The 18,876-nt window shown below is 41.4% G+C and overlaps 1 protein-coding gene across 1 annotated transcript; it reads left to right on the top strand.

The window, feature by feature from the left end:
• The first annotated feature begins 8,946 nt into the window (after positions 1 to 8,946).
• LOC136502627 (uncharacterized) lies at positions 8,947 to 10,232 on the top strand. The gene is made up of 4 exons (XM_066497879.1): positions 8,947 to 9,219; positions 9,287 to 9,499; positions 9,561 to 10,075; positions 10,148 to 10,232. Exons 1-3 carry the CDS (start codon positions 9,184 to 9,186, stop codon positions 9,648 to 9,650), a joined length of 339 nt encoding a protein of 112 aa, XP_066353976.1. The 5' UTR covers positions 8,947 to 9,183; the 3' UTR covers positions 9,651 to 10,075; positions 10,148 to 10,232.
• The last annotated feature ends 8,644 nt before the right edge of the window (positions 10,233 to 18,876 follow it).

Here is an 18,876-nt window from a genome sequence, read left to right as displayed (position 1 = left end):
CAATTAGGAACACTCAAGAGGATTATGCTAGACTCTTTTATTGCACTAGATTCTTGTATATGGCAAGAATTAGAGGGTCCGAAAGGATCAAGTAGGGCTGTGAGAGTCTGAGAGAGTGATAAACCCTAAACTCTTTTGAAATTGTGCTTATAGAATTTGTCGACATTTTTGAAAAATCTTAGAATCTTGTTTGTGGTTGCTTCAACATCATCATCTATAGTTTTCTTTGAGATTCATTTATGTTGTTCTTATATGGTGCAAGCTTGTGTCAAACTCACAATAAATTTTGAAAATGTTTAAGGACTACTATGCATAACTAGGGGTATCAGATTCTAACACGTCCCAAACTAAAATTGACTTTAATTTAGAGGTATCCTAAGTCAAACTACTTTGAATTTATCTAAATTTATAAAACACACTAATATTTATAACACTAAATTAGTATAACAAAATAAATACATTATAAAATATATTTTCAAAATGTATGTTGGGCTGCGCCCTCCACCTTTCGTACCCCCTTGCCGGCGTAAAGGGACGTTGGCTCACGTACGGCCCTTTTCGCATCCCCTCGATGGCGAAAAGGACCAGTCGGTTATTACGAACATCTTGGCGTGCCGCAGGAACAAACACGTAGCGATAGGGTTTTCGCCCTTCTGGACTAAAACCCAGCCCAAGGCGAAAGCATGCAGCTTACTTCGTGTTTACGTAGAATAATCTTCTCGTATCTTGCAGGAGTTTTCTACCTTTTCGTCTCCAGGGGCGAAGGTGGTGCAGGAGTCCCATCGTTCGCTCCAGCGGAGGGGACCACCAGGCTGCGATGGGGAAGTTGGAGCCCAGGGAAGTTGTAGGAGGAAAAGACCAAAGAGCCCCCGGTGAAATGAGAATATTCTTCCGAATCAGGGTAGTTGAGAGGGCATTCATGTCCATGTAAATGTTACGGAAGTGTATAAATAGTGCCCCACGGTGGCTGTAAAGGAGGTTTTTTGGAAACCCTAATTCTAGCTGTTGGTATAAAGCGGTTGTTACCTAGATTGTATTTTTGCCGGCCTTTTTTCTTCTTGGTTTGGTGTGCTTGGGTGACAACCAGGGTTTAAGGTTACCGCCTAGAACAACAATGTACTTCTTTAGAGTCATAGATACTGTTATTACCCTTTTTTTACAAAATTAGTTAAATTCAAAATGTTTGACTTGAGTGTGATTCTAGAAATTGATTTGTTTTAGTACGGAGTCAGTACATGCAGCGGCATGTGCGCGGCAGCATGAAAAAGATGCAATTTGTGTGAACCATTCAACTTGAGCGTTCAGTTCATATGTTAATTATGTGCGAACCAGCAAGAACATGATGCAATTGGCGTCAAGAAGAAGAACCACAAGGCTGTTGTATGTTTCCAATCTAATTAAAGAAAGGTGAAGCTCGGACATGATTGTTCTTGTTCACGTTTATTGGCGAGGAACACATGTGTTTTGGGATGTTGGAGGCGCATCATACAACTTCCTCGCCTTGGAATGAGTTTTTACATTAACAAGTGCATTCAGCGGTGTCATATTATATGTGACAGGGCATATACCTGTATGCATGCCATAAAATTTCATATATTGGATTCATACTGCTTTCATTCTTTTATGGTTGGTATAAAAAAATCTTTTATGGTAATCGACAATGACATATTATATTGACTGATAAAAGACTTCACCGGCCGTCTTACGTTTTGAAATGAAGGGTGTATATACTCAAGGATTGTTTCATTTCAAATCGTTTAAGTGCTATGTAGTTGACAACATATTTTGGAGTATGTAAAAGACGGTGTATATAAGAAAAAAGAAAAAAGGCCAAAGTTAAAAAATTGTTGAAGAAAAAACAGATACGGTGAATTAATCATTTGAGTAAATCTGTTTTTTTCACTAAACGGCAGGATGGAAGTACTAGTATCTTGCTATTGACCCCTTTGTGGAGGGGTAAATTTGTCGGATGGCATTTTCTAATGTTGATATTTGCAGATAAAAATTATTAATGTTATTTTGGATTATCATATTTGGATTGGTGATACATATTAATGGTAGGTATGTATATGAATATTGCTTTTTGGAGGGTTTGAACATCTAGAATCCTTTATAATTTAGGATGAATTTGAACTTATATTATAGGACGGAAGGAGTAGCTATGTTTTGGATGGTTATTGCCCCATCAATCAGACAATCACCTCCCATCCGATCTCTGGGATCCTTGCAGAGATCTACCTGCTTTGCTAGCTGTCAATGAGATGGAGGCAAAGAAGCTTGTCATGGATATGGAAGCAATGAATCCATGGTGCAATAGAGAAAAGAAAAATGGAAAGAAAGAGGGATATTCAGTCTATTGATTGATTTGGACGTATTGGACTATTAGCTAGGAATGCAAACAAGCAAGGGCTATTAGCTGCCTGGATAATTTTTAGTTGGATAAATGTTTGCCACAACTAACAATTTTTAGAAAAAGGAAGTTTATTCTGGTCTCTACAAGAGTTTTGCATATAACTAATTTTTATTATAGTTCTAGCCTCTTGCTGTTTTTTTAGCACTCAAAAAGCGAAAACAAACAAAGGGATTAGTTCTCCATCCAAACAGGCCTTGAAACACATCTCTCTTCTCGCCTATAAATACACCAGTCTTTAACCATATATATGTACAAGCCATATCTATCCTCAAACTATCTTATATTAGATAGACCGACACGGACCACACTTGCACTTTCGAAGATGATAGGTGAAGTGGATGCCGATGTTGTTGTACGGTACTTCAGAGGCAAGAGCATCCTGATGACTGGCTCAACTGGCTTCCTGGGGAAAGGTACCTCTTCAGGACTCGTCCAGTACTCTTCAAGGATGTGCAGTGTGTCTGCACAATGCACGGCTGATCATCTCAGTGGGGGTGCTTGCTGCTTTTTCGTCTCTTCGTGTTCGTAGTGCTTGTGGAGAAGATACTGAGGGTTCAACCGGATGTCAAGAAACTCTTCCTCCTTATTCGAGCTGCCGATGTCGAATCTGCAATGCAGAGGGTCGAGACTGAGGTGAAAACAAAATATTTCTATTCTTCCTTCCATCCCAGTTTTTGATGTTGTATCCAATGATCCAGTCTCAGCTTTTCTCCATGACATGCAAATATGTTTCTGAAACCATTTCTGCATACAAGGACGGAGGAATGAAAATCGTGACTCGTGTATGAATCTTTGAAATATGCAAAATTGATGTCCTCTATCTTTGATTTACCATTGTGCTCGTGCATATCCCAACCAAATCTTGCTCACGCAATATTAATACGAAATTGTTAAAGAGATGGTACCTACATACCATAAAGCAAACAAGAGTATTATGCACATTAATTAGTTCTGAAGAACAAAATGTGCCCTCCGATCCAACTTTAACATGGCTTGTTGTTCAGTAGAAGTACGTAACTGTGTGGCTATAATGGGCAGTAACGATTTATCAATAACATAATGACAAGAACAATACTCAAATAGGTTTTGCTTGTGCAAATATGTGACGAAGCAGAAAAGATCCCTTTAATAGAAGAACACACTGACTGGTCGGAAGAGGTGGCAGTTGCGGTAAAAGCTTTTGAGAAATGAATAGTAGCGTAGCATGTGCTATATTATGGAAGTAAGAGACAAAGTAATCATAATAGATATACAGGTTAACACCCTTACAATAGCTGAGAGGGGGACCGAGTTCCGAATAAGCTGAGCGAAAATCTGAAAGTAATCTTGCACGGCGCAAACTCTGCAGGTTTGTTGAGTCAGAATATCTCCTGATAGATTTGCTAGCTGCATTCAATCTGAAAAAATATATATTTTTTGGATAAATTTGCTCTAGAACATCCTTCAACATTGATATTTGCTGATGGACACTAGTTAATGTTGTCTTTGTTAGAAGATGCTCTTCAGTTGTGGCAATTTTTTTTTCGAAGCTTCAGTTGTGGCAATTGGCTCCTAGGCATTAATATGACAATTAAAATACTTTTTTTCTAGGAGTACGTGGATAGGAGAGACAAGTTAAAACTGACAAAAATGCCCCTGACTATTATAGTACAGCCCTTAATAGTTATCTAAATAATTAATAACTTTGTAAATGAAGTCGGATGAAGACAATACTTATACTAAATTTATGAAGCTCGATAAGATCTACAACTTTGTAGTTGACAATTTTTTTTAATTTAAATTATTTAGAGTGTCAAAACTTCTTTTGAATTTCTTGATTTTGAAATTCAAAATCTAAAATTATTGAACGACCTCGGATGTTGACATGTTATATACAAAGTTGTAGTTACAATATGATCTATAATTTTGTAGTTGATATTTTTTTATTCAAACTTATTTAGAGTCCTAAAAATCCATTTTTATTTTTTAGACTTTGAAATTTAAAATTTAGAATTTTCAAATGACTTCATATGTTGACACGACTTATACCACAGTTGTTTGAAAATTTTAAATCTAAAAAAATAAAAATAAATATTTAGGATTCTAAGTGACTTCAGGTATTCTAAAATTTGAGTTTAAAAATCTAAGAATTTCAAAAGAAGTCACACTCTAATAAATTTCAATAAAAAACTTATCATACAAATAAAGTTATAGATCTCAATGAGAACTACAATTTTGATATGAAGTTCATATGCATTCGACTTCATATGCAAAAGTTATGAATTTTATTAGACAAGTATTAAGGGTTGTAGTATAAATTGTCAGGGCATAATGGTCTCTTTTTAAAAATTCTCTCTCCCATGAACTCTTAGAAAATATTATTTTAATATTTATAGTGTCTAGGAGCAAATTGCCACAATTGAAGAGTGCTTTCTAGCCAAGACAAGATGGAGCGGTGCTCATTAACAAATACCAATATTAAAGAGTGTTCTACAGCAAATTTACCGTTTTTTCTAACAAAACTAGTGGCAAATGCATAGGTCACTGAAAGTTTGAAGCAAGACTGAAAGTAATATATATATATATATATATATATATATATATACCTAATAACTGTTGTGTTTCACTAATCATATCGCTCCCATGTTAATCTTTCTATGCAAACTCTGTTCGTTATCGCTAGGTAACAGGAAGGGAGATCTTTCAAACTTTGAAAGAAAACCATGGTAATGAGTTTGAAGATTTCATCCAAGAAAAAGTATGCCCTTTGCCAGGAGAAGTCATGTATGAGAACTTGGGCCTAGGCCCTGCCAAACTGAGAGAACTATGGAAAGAAATAGACATCATTGTCAATGGAGCTGCAACTACAAATTTCTACAAAAGGTCTGAGCCTATTTCTGTTAACAAATTATTTGAGATGGCATATTGATAATGTGGAAGTACATATTTGGTCAATTATATATATGGCCGTGCAGATATGATGTGGCTTTCGATACAAATGTCATGGGAGCCAAGCACATATGTGAGTTTGCAATTCATGATTGATCTTGAGCTCATGCAAAGCATTAAACTGCTTATAGACGACCCTCCGTCTCTGGGTTGTATGACGTGTCTTTTTAATTGTCTCTATGTCAGATTTTAGTATCTTGGAGACGACCCCTGTCTCTGGGTTGTACATGCCCTAAGTCATTGTCATTCAAGGCAGCGATGTCAAGCCAACAGTCATCAATATCAATATTTATTTACATTTCAATAATTAATATTGTAGAAAGCTGCTCAATTGCTATCCTCTGTTTGTTTGGTCATCCCCAACTAACCTGTTACTATACATACACTAAACTAATGATTTTCCATTTTTATAAATAAGTACTTGACACATCACAGAAAGAACTTTGCTATTAATTATAAATAAATATTCTTATGCATATGCTAGACAACACCTTATTGCTCAAATTACACAGGCCTGAAAAGTATAAATTACAGCATAGGCTTAATTGTTTTTGGCTACTCCATATATCTAAGATAGCAGGTTTGATCTTCACATACAAACTATGGATGGACGCATAGAGAATCAATACAACAACTCTGTGAAGATTCAAGGGTCTGGTTTCACTTTCTGCTGTGTCTTCCCCATATCACTACGACTGTAATTGAAAAGAAGATGCCAAATCCCAACGCAGTGAACATGAAGGGCAAGACATCTTCAAAGTCATTGTCTAAAGCATGTAGCGCGTTTGTTTCTGTTCGATTGCTGCATTGTTTGGACACTGGAGGTCCACACAAGCTAGTGTTCCCCAGAAAAGAGCTCCTGGAAAATATGGAGAACTGAGATGACTCTGGTATTCGCCCAGCCAACTTGTTGTAGGACAGATTCTGTTGATGCAAAAGTGGATCTGCAAACACAAAGGGCTAATACCCGAATCGATATCCAAAGCGTGCCAGTCGATTTGACCTGTTAATCGACAAGGATGAAGATACGAGCACTTTGGTCCTGACAACAGCGATACACCCGGAAGTCACGGCCAAGAGGTACTCACGCGGAACTCGAGAATCGCCGAAGGTCGCACTGAAGCAATGCAACTCGCCGAATCAATGAGAACTCGTAAAAAGAAAAAATATGCAAATTGACGAAGTCGCCGAAAAGTAAGTAGATGCAAATAGGAGTAAAAATTAGTTTTGATATTGATTGATATATCCATTACATTGCCCCTCAATCTATATTTATACCCTGATCTAAAGAGACATAACCAAATACAACTAGGACACCAAGTCCATATCTAAGGAAACACGTGACTCTTTACATGAATCATACTCTAACAAATATAGAAAAGGAAATCAACTCCTATCTATTTCCCTGTCCGCTTCAATTACGATGGAAATCTCACCAACCTCCTTTCCATCGGCATACTTCCTAGTTTCATCGGCAGTAGTCTTCAAGCCTCCCTTCATCGGCATCGACAATAACATCTCCAACCTTATCGGCAACGCCCGAGTAAATCAACTTTTCCATCGATCACCACCATTCATCGGCAACCATCTTTACAAGCTGATTTTCATCGGCTGTCAACGTATACAGTAACTTTCCACCTGCCGATTAGCCCACTCTGATCATTTTGACACGTGCAAAAAACGGTGTCAACACATGCCCCCCAATTTCGGAGTATAAAACCATTAATGCTCCGAAATTTACTCCAGATAACGTTTGCCTTCGCCCAATTACCGTAACTCATCCTCCAAGCCAAAACTTGATCTGTTATCAAATCTAATCAAATCTAGTCCTGATTCACGCACCTCAGTAAATATCGCACAATTTCCAACCACTCTTGCCCTGATTATGGTTAAGATACCGAAACAATAATCCATCGGCAAGATCCTAACATAATAATGCCGCCATTTTCAGAATTAAAATATCCTGTACCGAGATCTCTTCCAAATCATGATTACTTGTCATCAAATCATCTGTACAATTCCTTGATTATCGTGCGAACAGTTACCATATCCATCTGAACCATCTCGACCTACATGCGCGCGGCATAGAGATAAGTCCAAAATACCCCTACTCCAAGCGGCTTATAAATAGATTTCTCCGGAACCCTCGTCTTCTACCCTCAGACTCCAATCTTTGGCATTCTCTCTTTCCGGCGGCGACTCCGACGAACAACTGCGCGACCTCAACCAACAAGAACTTTTCTCCAGCGTCAACCTCGAGTCTCCAGCTCGTGCCCCCATCTACCTCAAGATAATGGCAATCAACTTCGACGTCCCTGCGGTTCGTTCCACTTCCGTTACTTTTTACCTTGATTGCGAGTTCATACAGTTGGTAATTTTTTCTCTTTTTCTTTGTTCTTCGGATCTTCTAAACTTAGGAACTTCGCAATAAATTAGTTATTCCAACCGATCAGCCGCATTTCCAATGCCTAGGACCAATGGGCAACCCAGATCCAACTGATCTGATTAATGCAGAGGTTAACAGAATCCCTTTTAGAGCCCAAAATTTCTCTCTGAATCTATGGAAAGATACATTCCGATCTTGGCCCAAACCCACCAAAGGGTGGAAAGATTGGTACTTGAGGGTCAACAGGTCGATGCAAGTACACTGGGCAGAACGGAAGCTAGACCAATGCATCAGGCTATCCATTGCCGATATGCAAAAGAACGAGTCAATGATGATTGCAGCTGCTTACTTCTGGTCAGACACAACAAACACTTTTATGTTTGGACATGGCCCAGCTACTCCCACACTTGCCGATGTCTACATGCTCACTGGCTTGGACATTTCAACTGCCGATGAAGGCTCCATCTATGGCAGAAAATCTGAACATAGGGTGAATACCCGCAACATCGGCGGTTGGACAGGATATATTCAAGAATGCCAGAGGACCGGGACAGTTAACCAGAGGGAACATGCCACATTCTTGAATATGTGGTTAGAAAAATTTATCTTCTGTGGTCGATCAGTAGGACCAACCAACGCCTTCCTCCCCGCGGCTGAACTCTTGGCCAATGGTGTAAGGTTCCCTCTTGGCCGATACCTTCTGAGCTCCACTTATCATCTTCTTCATCAAGTGTCTCAGAAACTTTTGCTTGGCGAACCCATCGGCAACTTAGGAGGCCCGTGGTGGTTTATCAACATGTGGCTGAATGCCCATATGCACAAACGTTTGCAATGGGACTTCTTTGCCCAACAATTCCCACGAGAAATTGCTGAAGACCACGTGCTTGGGGATGAGGAATCGGCAACACGCTCACCCCTCAATTTTGGTGAAGCCATAATTGTCCTCCCTGGAACAGAGGCCAATGAAGACCAGATCGGCAGATTCTTCCAAAGCTTCTACAATGGTCTTTCTCGTGATCATAGGGCCTGGGTACCTTATATCGACGAAGAAAACAGATTCCCCCTTCTTTTCAACTTTGCCGATGACACTCTGAATCAAGGATAATGAACTCATGATGGCCATCATTACTCCCAGGGCAATCCCAGTAAACACATTCGGTAGCGGGAAAAACACCAATATCACGTATGAATTTACAATCCATCGGCAGTATCCCGTCAATTGGCTTTTGGGCAACTGCCAATCAAACTTTGTTTTGCCGATGTGATCAAACCCAGAGAAACAATCACCTGCGGAACAGATTGGAGCAGGGTAGTGCGACTCTCCCCCGATGCCGATACTACAGATGTCGATATATCCATCTGGACGCCAGCATCTTTCATCACCGAATCATATAAGCAATGGTGGCGAGAGTGGAGGGAACAACTGTTTGCAACATCTGCTCACACATATCGGCACATGATCGACCCTGAATACGCCATTCCCGATGACGCAGTAAGTTTCTTTTAACTCCCTTCTGCTTTTTCCTTTCATATATCGGTAACTAACTTTCTCGTGACAGGTTAACAACCCAGCACCATCTATGAGCAAAAGTGGGAAACCCTTCGATCTTCGGCCTGTTTCCCCGATATCACCGATCGGCTACAACGCCCCCACCTTAGCTGCTTTGACTCACCAGAAGACCCGTGCCAAGACCATCACCTCCAAGTCCAAATTGGCTACAGCTAGGGCCACTCCATTGGCTGCTGCTACAACCCTGATCAAGGCATTCAAGGTAACAACCCTGTTTATTTCTACTCATGCCGATCACAAACTGTATTAACATTAATCATCAGGGTGTAAGAGCCGCTGCTGGATCGTCATCGGCAATTCCTCCGACATCAAGCACCACTACCTCTGACAAACCTTCAGAGGTATTCCTTTGATTTTACATTTTATCTGTTAAATATCATACCTTACACTTGTTTTGCAGCAACAAATGGGTACATCGGCAAGCGTACCAGATGTTCAAGCTCCACAACCAACAAGTGCCGATGCCCCCCAGCCAACCGTTGCTGAGGCCCAAGCAAAGCGCAAAGCCTTAACAGATGCCGAGGCACAGCCAAAACGACAGAAGTCCATGCCGATCCCCACATCTGCCCCAACGTCTGCAAGCCGGCCAGAATCAGTCGATGCAACTGAGCAAGCAGTTAATCCTCCTGTACAGGACATACCATCGGTCATCATACCCCAAGGGCCAACCACCGATGAGGCCACAGAGGATATCCCATCGGCAAGCTCAGCCGATCCTCCACACGGCATACTCCAGGCTGCTTCCTCCAGCCAAGTACAGGAAATTGCCTTGAAACAGGTAAGCCGATTGACCTAGTCGATTTATAATATTCATACTTATCCTTAACTGACCTCTTTTTCTTTTTCTCAGGAACAAGACTCCCCAAACAGCCTATTTTCCTTTGCCATTGACGTTTCTGACGATGATGGAGAGGAAACAAGTTCTTCCCTTGCACTGGGAACAATATCGGCAGAAATTAAGTCCAAGTTGGAAGCTCTCCTGGACTTGTTACAAGCAGGATACCGCCCAACTGGTAGATGACTCGGACCCCGCAAAGGCAATTTTCAAAACAATCCGTGGCCAGGTCCCTGCCGATGTTGAAGAAGCACTCTTCCCAGCAGCCCATTTAGAAAGCCGCCAACTGCAATATCAACGGGCTGCTCAACGCATTGCCGATAGAGCAGCTCAGGCTCAACTCAAAGAAGAGATGCTACAACTGAAACAGATTGCCGATGAGAAGCACAAGGGCATCGGCAACTTGCAGACTTCGGGCGCTGAACTTAAGCAGAAAATCTTAGATTTATCGGCAAAGAGGATGGCTCTATTGGCTGAATTGAAAGAAGTCGAGGCAGCCTTAACTCATGCCCAACAAGAAGAAAGCCAGCTACCCGATGCCATCAAGGCCCTTCAGCAAGAAAGAGACATCCAGGCTCGCAAAGCCTTGGCCATGAAGAAAAAACTCAAGCCTGTGGAGGGTGCTGCCGATGAAGACATCAAAGAAATGAAGGAAGCCGACCAGATTCGCCTGCGTGCGATATTGGCTATCCAATCCTTGTTAAACTTGTAAATCTTGTCTATTGCATCGGCACTTTATGAGACATTGACATCCTTGTATAATTCTAGCCGATAGGACTGTTATCGGCACTTATACTTTTATGCATCCATCCAGATACTAGGGTAATATTTCTTTAAATATTTTCCATTTAATGCTCTGGGAAACACAACCCCTTCGAGGGTTTCTAGAATATATGCGTTACCAGGAACAGACTGATTTATCCGATATGGACCTTCCCAATTAGGAGACCACTTTCCAAACTTTGAACTTTTAGTCCCAATCGGTAAAATCAATTTCCAGACCAGATCTCCATCGGCAAACTCCTTTACCTTCACCTTCTTGTCATACCATCTGGCTACTCTTTTCTTATTTTCTTCGATGCTAACTAAAGCCCTTAACCGATGACCCGCCACATCTTCCAACTCATCCTTCATAAGAGTATCATAATCATCGGCTGTCAGCTGATTTTGAGAACGTATTCGCCTAGAGCCAGTTTTAATTTCCCAAGGCAATACTGCGTCGTGTCCATATACTAACTGATAAGGCGTTACTTTGGTTGCACCATGACATGACATCCGATATGACCACAAGGCTTCATTTAATACTGTATGCCACCTCTTAGGATTTTCTTTAATTTTGCGCTTAATGAGTTTGATGATCCCTTTGTTAGAAGCCTCAGCCTGACCATTAGCTTGAGCATAATATGGAGAAGAATTTAAAACTTTAATTCCCATACCTACAGCAAACTCATCAAATTCTCCCGATGTAAACATAGTACCCTGATCGGTAGTGATAGTTTGAGGAATACCAAATCGGTAAACAATATGCTCTTTCACAAAATCGATCATATTAGCCGATGTCACCTTTTTTAAAGGAATTGCCTCAACCCATTTTGTGAAATAATCGGTAGCAACCAGAATAAATTTATGTCCTTTGCTCGATGGCGGATAAATCTGACCGATGAGATCGATAGCCCATCCCCGAACGGCCAAGGTTTAATTATAGGGTTCATAGCCGATGCAGGCGCTCTTTGAATATTACCAAACTTTTGACACCCCTGACATCCTTTAAAATATCTTAAAACAATCTTCAAGAATAGTCGGCCAATAGTATCCATTCCTTCTGATCATCCACTTCATCTTGAAAGCCGATTGATGCGCTCCACACACTCCTTCATGAATTTCACCCATCAAACTTTTCGATTCATCACTGCTAACACATCTGAGTAAAACTCCATCTATAGTTCGATAATATAATTCATCATCGAGGAGCACATACTTGGTAGCTTGGAACCTTATACGTCTTTCAACCTTTTTATATGGATCCTTTAAATAATCGACAATCTCCTTTCTCCAGTCATCGGTATCGACTGCCGATGTTAGCACTTCCTGAATAGGCTGATACCCTGAAGCATGCTGAGCTAGTCGATTAGCCTCCTCATTATGCAGTCGAGAAATATGTTCAAGACGAAAATCTCTAAACCCTTTCAACAATTGCAAACATCTTTCATAATACGAAATTAAAACTTCACTTCGGCATTCATAAATCCCAGCCAATTGATTTATAACTAGCATAGAATCACCAAAGATTTCAACAGCATCGGCACGTATCTCCTTCAGCAATTCTAACCCTTTTATCAAGGCTTGGTATTCAGCCTGATTGTTTGTCGATGTAGCAACAATCGGCAATGAAAACTCATACTTCCTTCCTTGAGGTGAAATCAACACAATGCCGATACCTGCTCCTTCACCACATGTGGACCCATCGAAGAAAAGTGTCCAAGGAGCAACCTCCAGAGAGTCCACTGTATTACAATGCTGAGTGACAAAATCAGCCATAACTTGCCCCTTAACTGCCTTAGTCGATTCGTAACGTAGTTCAAATTCTGATAATGCTAAAATCCACTTGCCGATTCTACCACTTAATATCGGCATCGACAGCATATACTTGACTACGTCGTCTTTGCATATGACCGTACATTCGGCAGATAACAAATAATGTCTTAATTTGACACAAGAAAAGTATAAACACAGACATAATTTTTCGATGGCCGAATACCTTGTCTCAGCATCCACTAATCTTCTGCTCAAATAATAAATAACACGTTCTTTCCCTTCAAATTCTTGAATAAGAGCTGAACCGATAACGGTATCATCAGTTGACAAATACAACCTGAAAGGTTTCCCGTGTTGAGGTGGAACTAGCACTGGAGGATTTGTTAAATATTTCTTAATTTCATCTAGGGCTAACTGCTGCTCAGCTCCCCATACAAATTCCTGATCGGCTTTCAATTTAAGTAATGGACTGAAAGCCTTGATCTTACCCGACAGATTAGATATGAATCTTCTAATGAAATTAATCTTACCGATCAAAGATTGCAATTCAGTTTTATTGGCAGGAGCAACCACCTTGTTAATTGCATCAATAGACTTCCTACTGATTTCGATGCCCCGCTGATGCACCATAAAACCCAAGAATTGACCTGCCGATACACCAAATGCACATTTATTAGGATTCATCTTCAATCCATGCTTCCTTGTGCACTCCAGTATCTTTCGTAGATCGGCTAGATGTTTTGTGATATCTCCAGACTTAATCACTACATCATCAATGTAGATCTCCACTAATGTGCCGATGTATTCATGAAAAATAAAGTTCATAGCTCTTTGATAAGTAGCGCCGGCATTTTTCAAACCAAACGTCATGACTATCCACTCAAACAACCCTACATGACCTGGACATCTGAAAGCAGTCTTGGGAATATCTTCTTCAGCCATGAATATTTGATTGTAACCTGCATTACCATCCATGAAGCTGATAATTTGATGTCCGGCTGCAGCATCAATCAACAAATCAGCAATCGGCATTGGATAGCCATCCATCGGTGTGGCTTTGTTGAGATTCCTGAAATCAATACAAACACGAAGTTTTCCATTTTTCTTATAAACAGGAACCACATTAGAGATCCACTCTGCATATCGACACTGCCGAATAAACTTTGCCTCAATTAATTTAGTTATTTCGGCCTTAATGTCAGGAAGTATATTAGGGTTGCATCGGCGCGCTGGCTGCTGATGTGGCCGAAATCCAGATTTGATAGGTAACCGATGTTCAACTATCGATCGGTCTAATCCAGGCATCTCAGTATAATCCCAAGCAAAACAATCTTTATACTCTTTTAACAAATCAGTTATTTGCTGCTTACACTTGGAATCTAACTTAGCACTAATAAAAGTAGGTCTTGGCCTATCGCCATCACCAATATCTACTTCTACTAAATCATCTGCCGATGTGAACCCTTGACCTAATTTTCCATCATCGGCAAACCTATCCATTAAAACTCTTCTTCAGAACCGACTGCTTGGATCGGTGGAATTTCATAATCAGCAACTCTAAGGAACTCTTTTTCCCAAACTTCTCCTGATATGCATTTAGTTCGCTCATAAGTATCTGATTCTGCCGATGCGATGATATAAGAAGAATCACCAGGGACAAACCTCAATCTTATCCCCAATCCACTGTACGAGGCATTGATGCATTGTAGAAGGAACACAACAATTAGCATGAATCCAATCCCTCCCTAGAAGCAGATTATATGCACCCTTGCCATTAATAACAAAGAACGTCGTCGGCAAGGTTTTGCTGCCGATGGTCAATTCAACGCATACTGCCCCTTTAGCCGGTGACACATTGCCTTCAAAATCCTTCAGCATCATATCGGTTTTGGTCAAGTCTTGATCTCCCTTACCAAGTTTCCGATACATCACATAAGGCATAATATTAATCGCAGCCCCTCCATCGATAAGTATCTTAGATACAGGCTGCCCATCAACTCTGCCTTTCACAAACAAAGCCTTAAGATGCTGTCTCTCGTCATCGGTAGGTTTCTCAAAAACAGCCATCATTGGATCTAGTGTCAACTGAGCTACTTGATCAGAGAGAACAACTTCTTCCTCATTATCAGATAGTGCCAAAAACTCCATCGGCAACATGAATACCATATTAACATCTGCCGATGGACCCTTATTTTTGTGTTTTACCTGCCACTGCTGATGACCAGACCTCTCATTGGAGGAATTTTCCTCTCGGTATAAATCCTCCTGATGCTCACGTTGCATCCTCCTTTTCTGTGTCTTTGTCAGACCCTCCGGGCACCATCGAGGAAACTTGGTTTTCCAAACCGGCTGATAACAGGTCCCTAGTTGATTCTACACGGCGTATATTAGGGTCCCTGTAGAATATTTCTTCATCGGGAACTCTTGCGTTTGCCATTCTCCTCAAGCTCCTCTTGATTCCTTGGAAAATATCCAGCGCGTTTACCAAGCCTCTCATGTACACTAAGTCTGCCCCCAGCCGATCATGCACTGATGCTCTGCCTCTGATCGGCTCATTGATAAATAAACCCTGATTGCCAGGTTGAAACCTCCTTTCTGACCGATTGACCCCATAATAACCATTGCACTCAGGGCAATTTTCAACAGTTGGCAATTTAATACCTTCTTCCCAGCAATGGATGAAAAACGGGCACCTCCAATGATCTTTATGCCGATACCATTCTTCCCGACGTCTCTCTTCTTGCTGTTGTCGATATCGGTCCTTACGCTGACGCCAACCCTCCTGCTGCCTTCGATGGGTAATCACAATGCCAGGTCGAGGAGGGTTTTTGGAACTACTGCTTTCTCCCAGCAAACCCTTACTTTTTGCATCATCGGTAGTTATCCGATGTTGGGGATCCACTGATGCGTTTTTCTCAGCAGCCTCTGACGTCAATACCTTGGTCTTCCCTTTGGCCTCCAACATATTTGCTGGAAAAGGGTGTTGATCAATTTTCATCGGCTTCTGGGCCTTGGAAGTACCAAACTTAATTCTCCCAGATTCAATAGCCGATTGTAACTGTTGCCTGAACACCTTGCACTCATTTGTACTGTGTGAAGTTGCATTGTGCCATTTGCAGTACAAGATCTTCTTCAACTCTTCTGCCGATGGGATCACATGATTAGGTGACAGCTTAATTTGGCCCTCTTGAAGCAGAAGATCAAATATCTTGTCGGCCTTGGTGATATCAAAGGTAAACTTTTCTGGCTCTTTCTGACCAAAGGGACAAGATATCGGCTTTTTATTCTTAACCCACTCAGCTAAGCCGATAACTGGTTCTTCATCAGAATCAGAATCTCCTACTTCTTCAACAAATGATACTTTTTTACTCCAATTCTTTTTAGGTTCAAAGACCCTAGTATCTTGATCAGAGATCCTTTGCACAAGATGACTGAGGCTTTCAAACTCCTGAGAAGCATATCTGTCTTTAAGATGTGGCAATAACCCTTGGAAAGCCAGATCGGCAAGCTGCCGATCATCCAGCACCAGGCTGTAGCACTTATTTTTTACATCTCGTAGCCTTTGCACAAAGCTTTCTACCGATTCATCATTACGCTGTCTCAATTTTACTAAATCGGTAAGCTTCTTTTCATGGATTCCAGCAAAGAAATACTTATGAAATTGTTTTTCTAGATCAGCCCAAGTAATAATAGAATTTGGTGGTAATGAAATGAACCATGTAAATGCCGATCCAGACAAAGATGATGAAAATAATCGAACTCTTAATTCATCTCTGCTAGCTGCCTCTCCACATTGAATAATGAAGCGATTGACGTGTTCCATTGTTGATGTATCATCTTGCCCAGAGAATTTAGTGAAATCTGGTACCTTGTACCGATTTGGGAGAGGAATTAAATCATATGCAGGAGGGTATGGAGTCCGATAAGAATAAGTATTGACCTTGGGCTTTATCCCAAACTGATCCTTCATAATTTCTGCTATCTTATCGGCCCAAAAAGCATCAGCCTCCTGCTGACGAACTGGCTGAATTTCTACAGGAGGTACCTGCTGATATCCCTCCACATATCTTTGTGGCCCACGATCTCCAGCAATCGGCATATTTGCCGTTACTTGTGGTCCATTAACCTGTTGGAAAGGATTCATCGGCTGAGCTGCCGATGCTTGATTCTGGAAACCAGCTTGCATATGACCTTGTTGAATCCCTGCAACCTGCTGATTTTGCTGAACTGTATGTTGAACAGGTAACTGTCCTGACCAACCATTATTAGAACTCATCGGTACAAAACTTACCGATGGCTGGTAATTTGCTGACATTGTTGGATAATTATAACCAGCTTGAGGCATGAACTGAACCCCAGTTTGACTCATAGCAGGGGCTTTCTGCTGCATCGGCAGTAAGCTTGCCGATGGACTTGAATTGGGTGTTTGAACCAAAGGCATCTGGAAACCTCCTGGAGTTGGTTGCACAGTAGTTGCTGTGGCATATTGAGGCACTTGAGCCATCGGCGAAACAGCCGATGGTATAGGAGCTTTTCCTACTGCATCAAACACTTGAGGTAACCCAGGATTGAAAGCAGATGACTCCGGAGGCATACCATATCCCCACCAATTAGCAGGAATCTGGCTATTCTGAGACACAGGGCCTGACATAGCTGATGCCGATAGATCTGTATTAAGCTGAACTCGTCCTCCTGGTAGTACCGGATCTGATCGTATCGGTGTAGATTGAATATTAGGTAAGCCTGCCGATACTGGAGGAGAAGTAACTTCTGTACCCACAACGGCCGAGGGAGCCGATGGAGTATTGACAGATGCCGGCTCTGGTTGGTGATAGGCAGGCCCAACGTAATGCGGTGACGCTTGTCCTTCTTTGAGAGTTCGAACCACAGCATTATGAACAGTATTGGACAGCACATTGGAATGATTAATCAAAGCATGATTTACTGCAGAATTAACCATCTCTTGAAGTTTACCAGGATTGGAGTCAAAGGTAACCTGCCGAGGCAACGGCAAATCTTGCTTCTGGATGACTTGTCCACTCTTGTTCAGGCTAAACGATTCAGACAAAGCTGCCTGTATTCTTCTATAGCCTTTTCCATAGCCTGCCTCTGCTCTTCCTTAAGATCTTCTTCTGATACCGCGATAATGTTCCCTGAATCGATCTCGGATTGAACATATTGATCGGATTGATTGGTCCCACCGGGCGTGCCAAAAGATGTGTTGATGCAAAAGTGGATCTGCAAACACAAAGGGCTAATACCCGAATCGATATCCAAAGCGTGCCAGTCGATTTGACCTGTTAATCGACAAGGATGAAGATACGAGCACTTTGGTCCTGACAACAGCGATACGCCCGGAAGTCACGGCCAAGAGGTACTCACGCGGAACTCGAGAATCGCCGAAGGTCGCACTGAAGCTATGCAACTCGCCGAATCAATGAGAACTCGTAAAAAGGAAAAAATATGCAAATTGACGAAGTCGCCGAAAAGTAAGTAGATGCAAATAGGAGTAAAAATTGGTTTTGATATTGATTGATATATCCATTACATTGCCCCTCAATCTATATTTATACCCTGATCTAAAGAGACATAACCAAAATACAACTAGGACACCAAGTCCATATCTAAGGAAACACGTGACTCTTTACATGAATCATACTCTAACAAATATAGAAAAGGAAATCAACTCCTATCTATTTCCCTGTCCGCCTCAATTACGATGGAAATCTCACCAACCTCCTTTCCATCGGCATACTTCCTGTTTCATCGGCAGTAGTCTTCAAGCCTTCCCTTCATCGGCATCGACAATAACATCTCCAACCTTATCGGCAACGCCCGAGTCTAAATCAACCTTTCCATCGATCACCACCATTCATCGGCAACCATCTTTACAAGCTGATTTTCATCGGCTGTCAACGTATACAGTAACTTTCCACCTGCCGATTAGCCCACTCTGATCATTTTGACACGTGCAAAAAACGGTGTCAACAGATTCAAAGTCGAAAGGAAGTTCAGTGATGCTAACTCCTCTGGGGTCTCACCAGAAAGCTCATTTGATGAGAGGGCCAATGATTCGAGTTGCCTCATCTGCGAGCGTTTTGGTGCACTGCGGCAGGGGATGAGGAGCGTGGAAGGGGTAAGGGCGGGAGCAGAGCGGAGAGAAGCGAGGCGTGCGGGAGTTGATTTTGTTTTTTTAGACGAGCGGCGCA

Source organism: Miscanthus floridulus, chromosome 14, assembly GCF_019320115.1.
Source record: "Miscanthus floridulus cultivar M001 chromosome 14, ASM1932011v1, whole genome shotgun sequence".
In the NCBI taxonomy this organism is placed as follows: Eukaryota; Viridiplantae; Streptophyta; class Magnoliopsida; order Poales; family Poaceae; genus Miscanthus; species Miscanthus floridulus.
The sequence above is the reverse complement of the archived record's forward strand: the minus strand, read 5'-3'. Positions and strand labels throughout refer to the sequence as shown.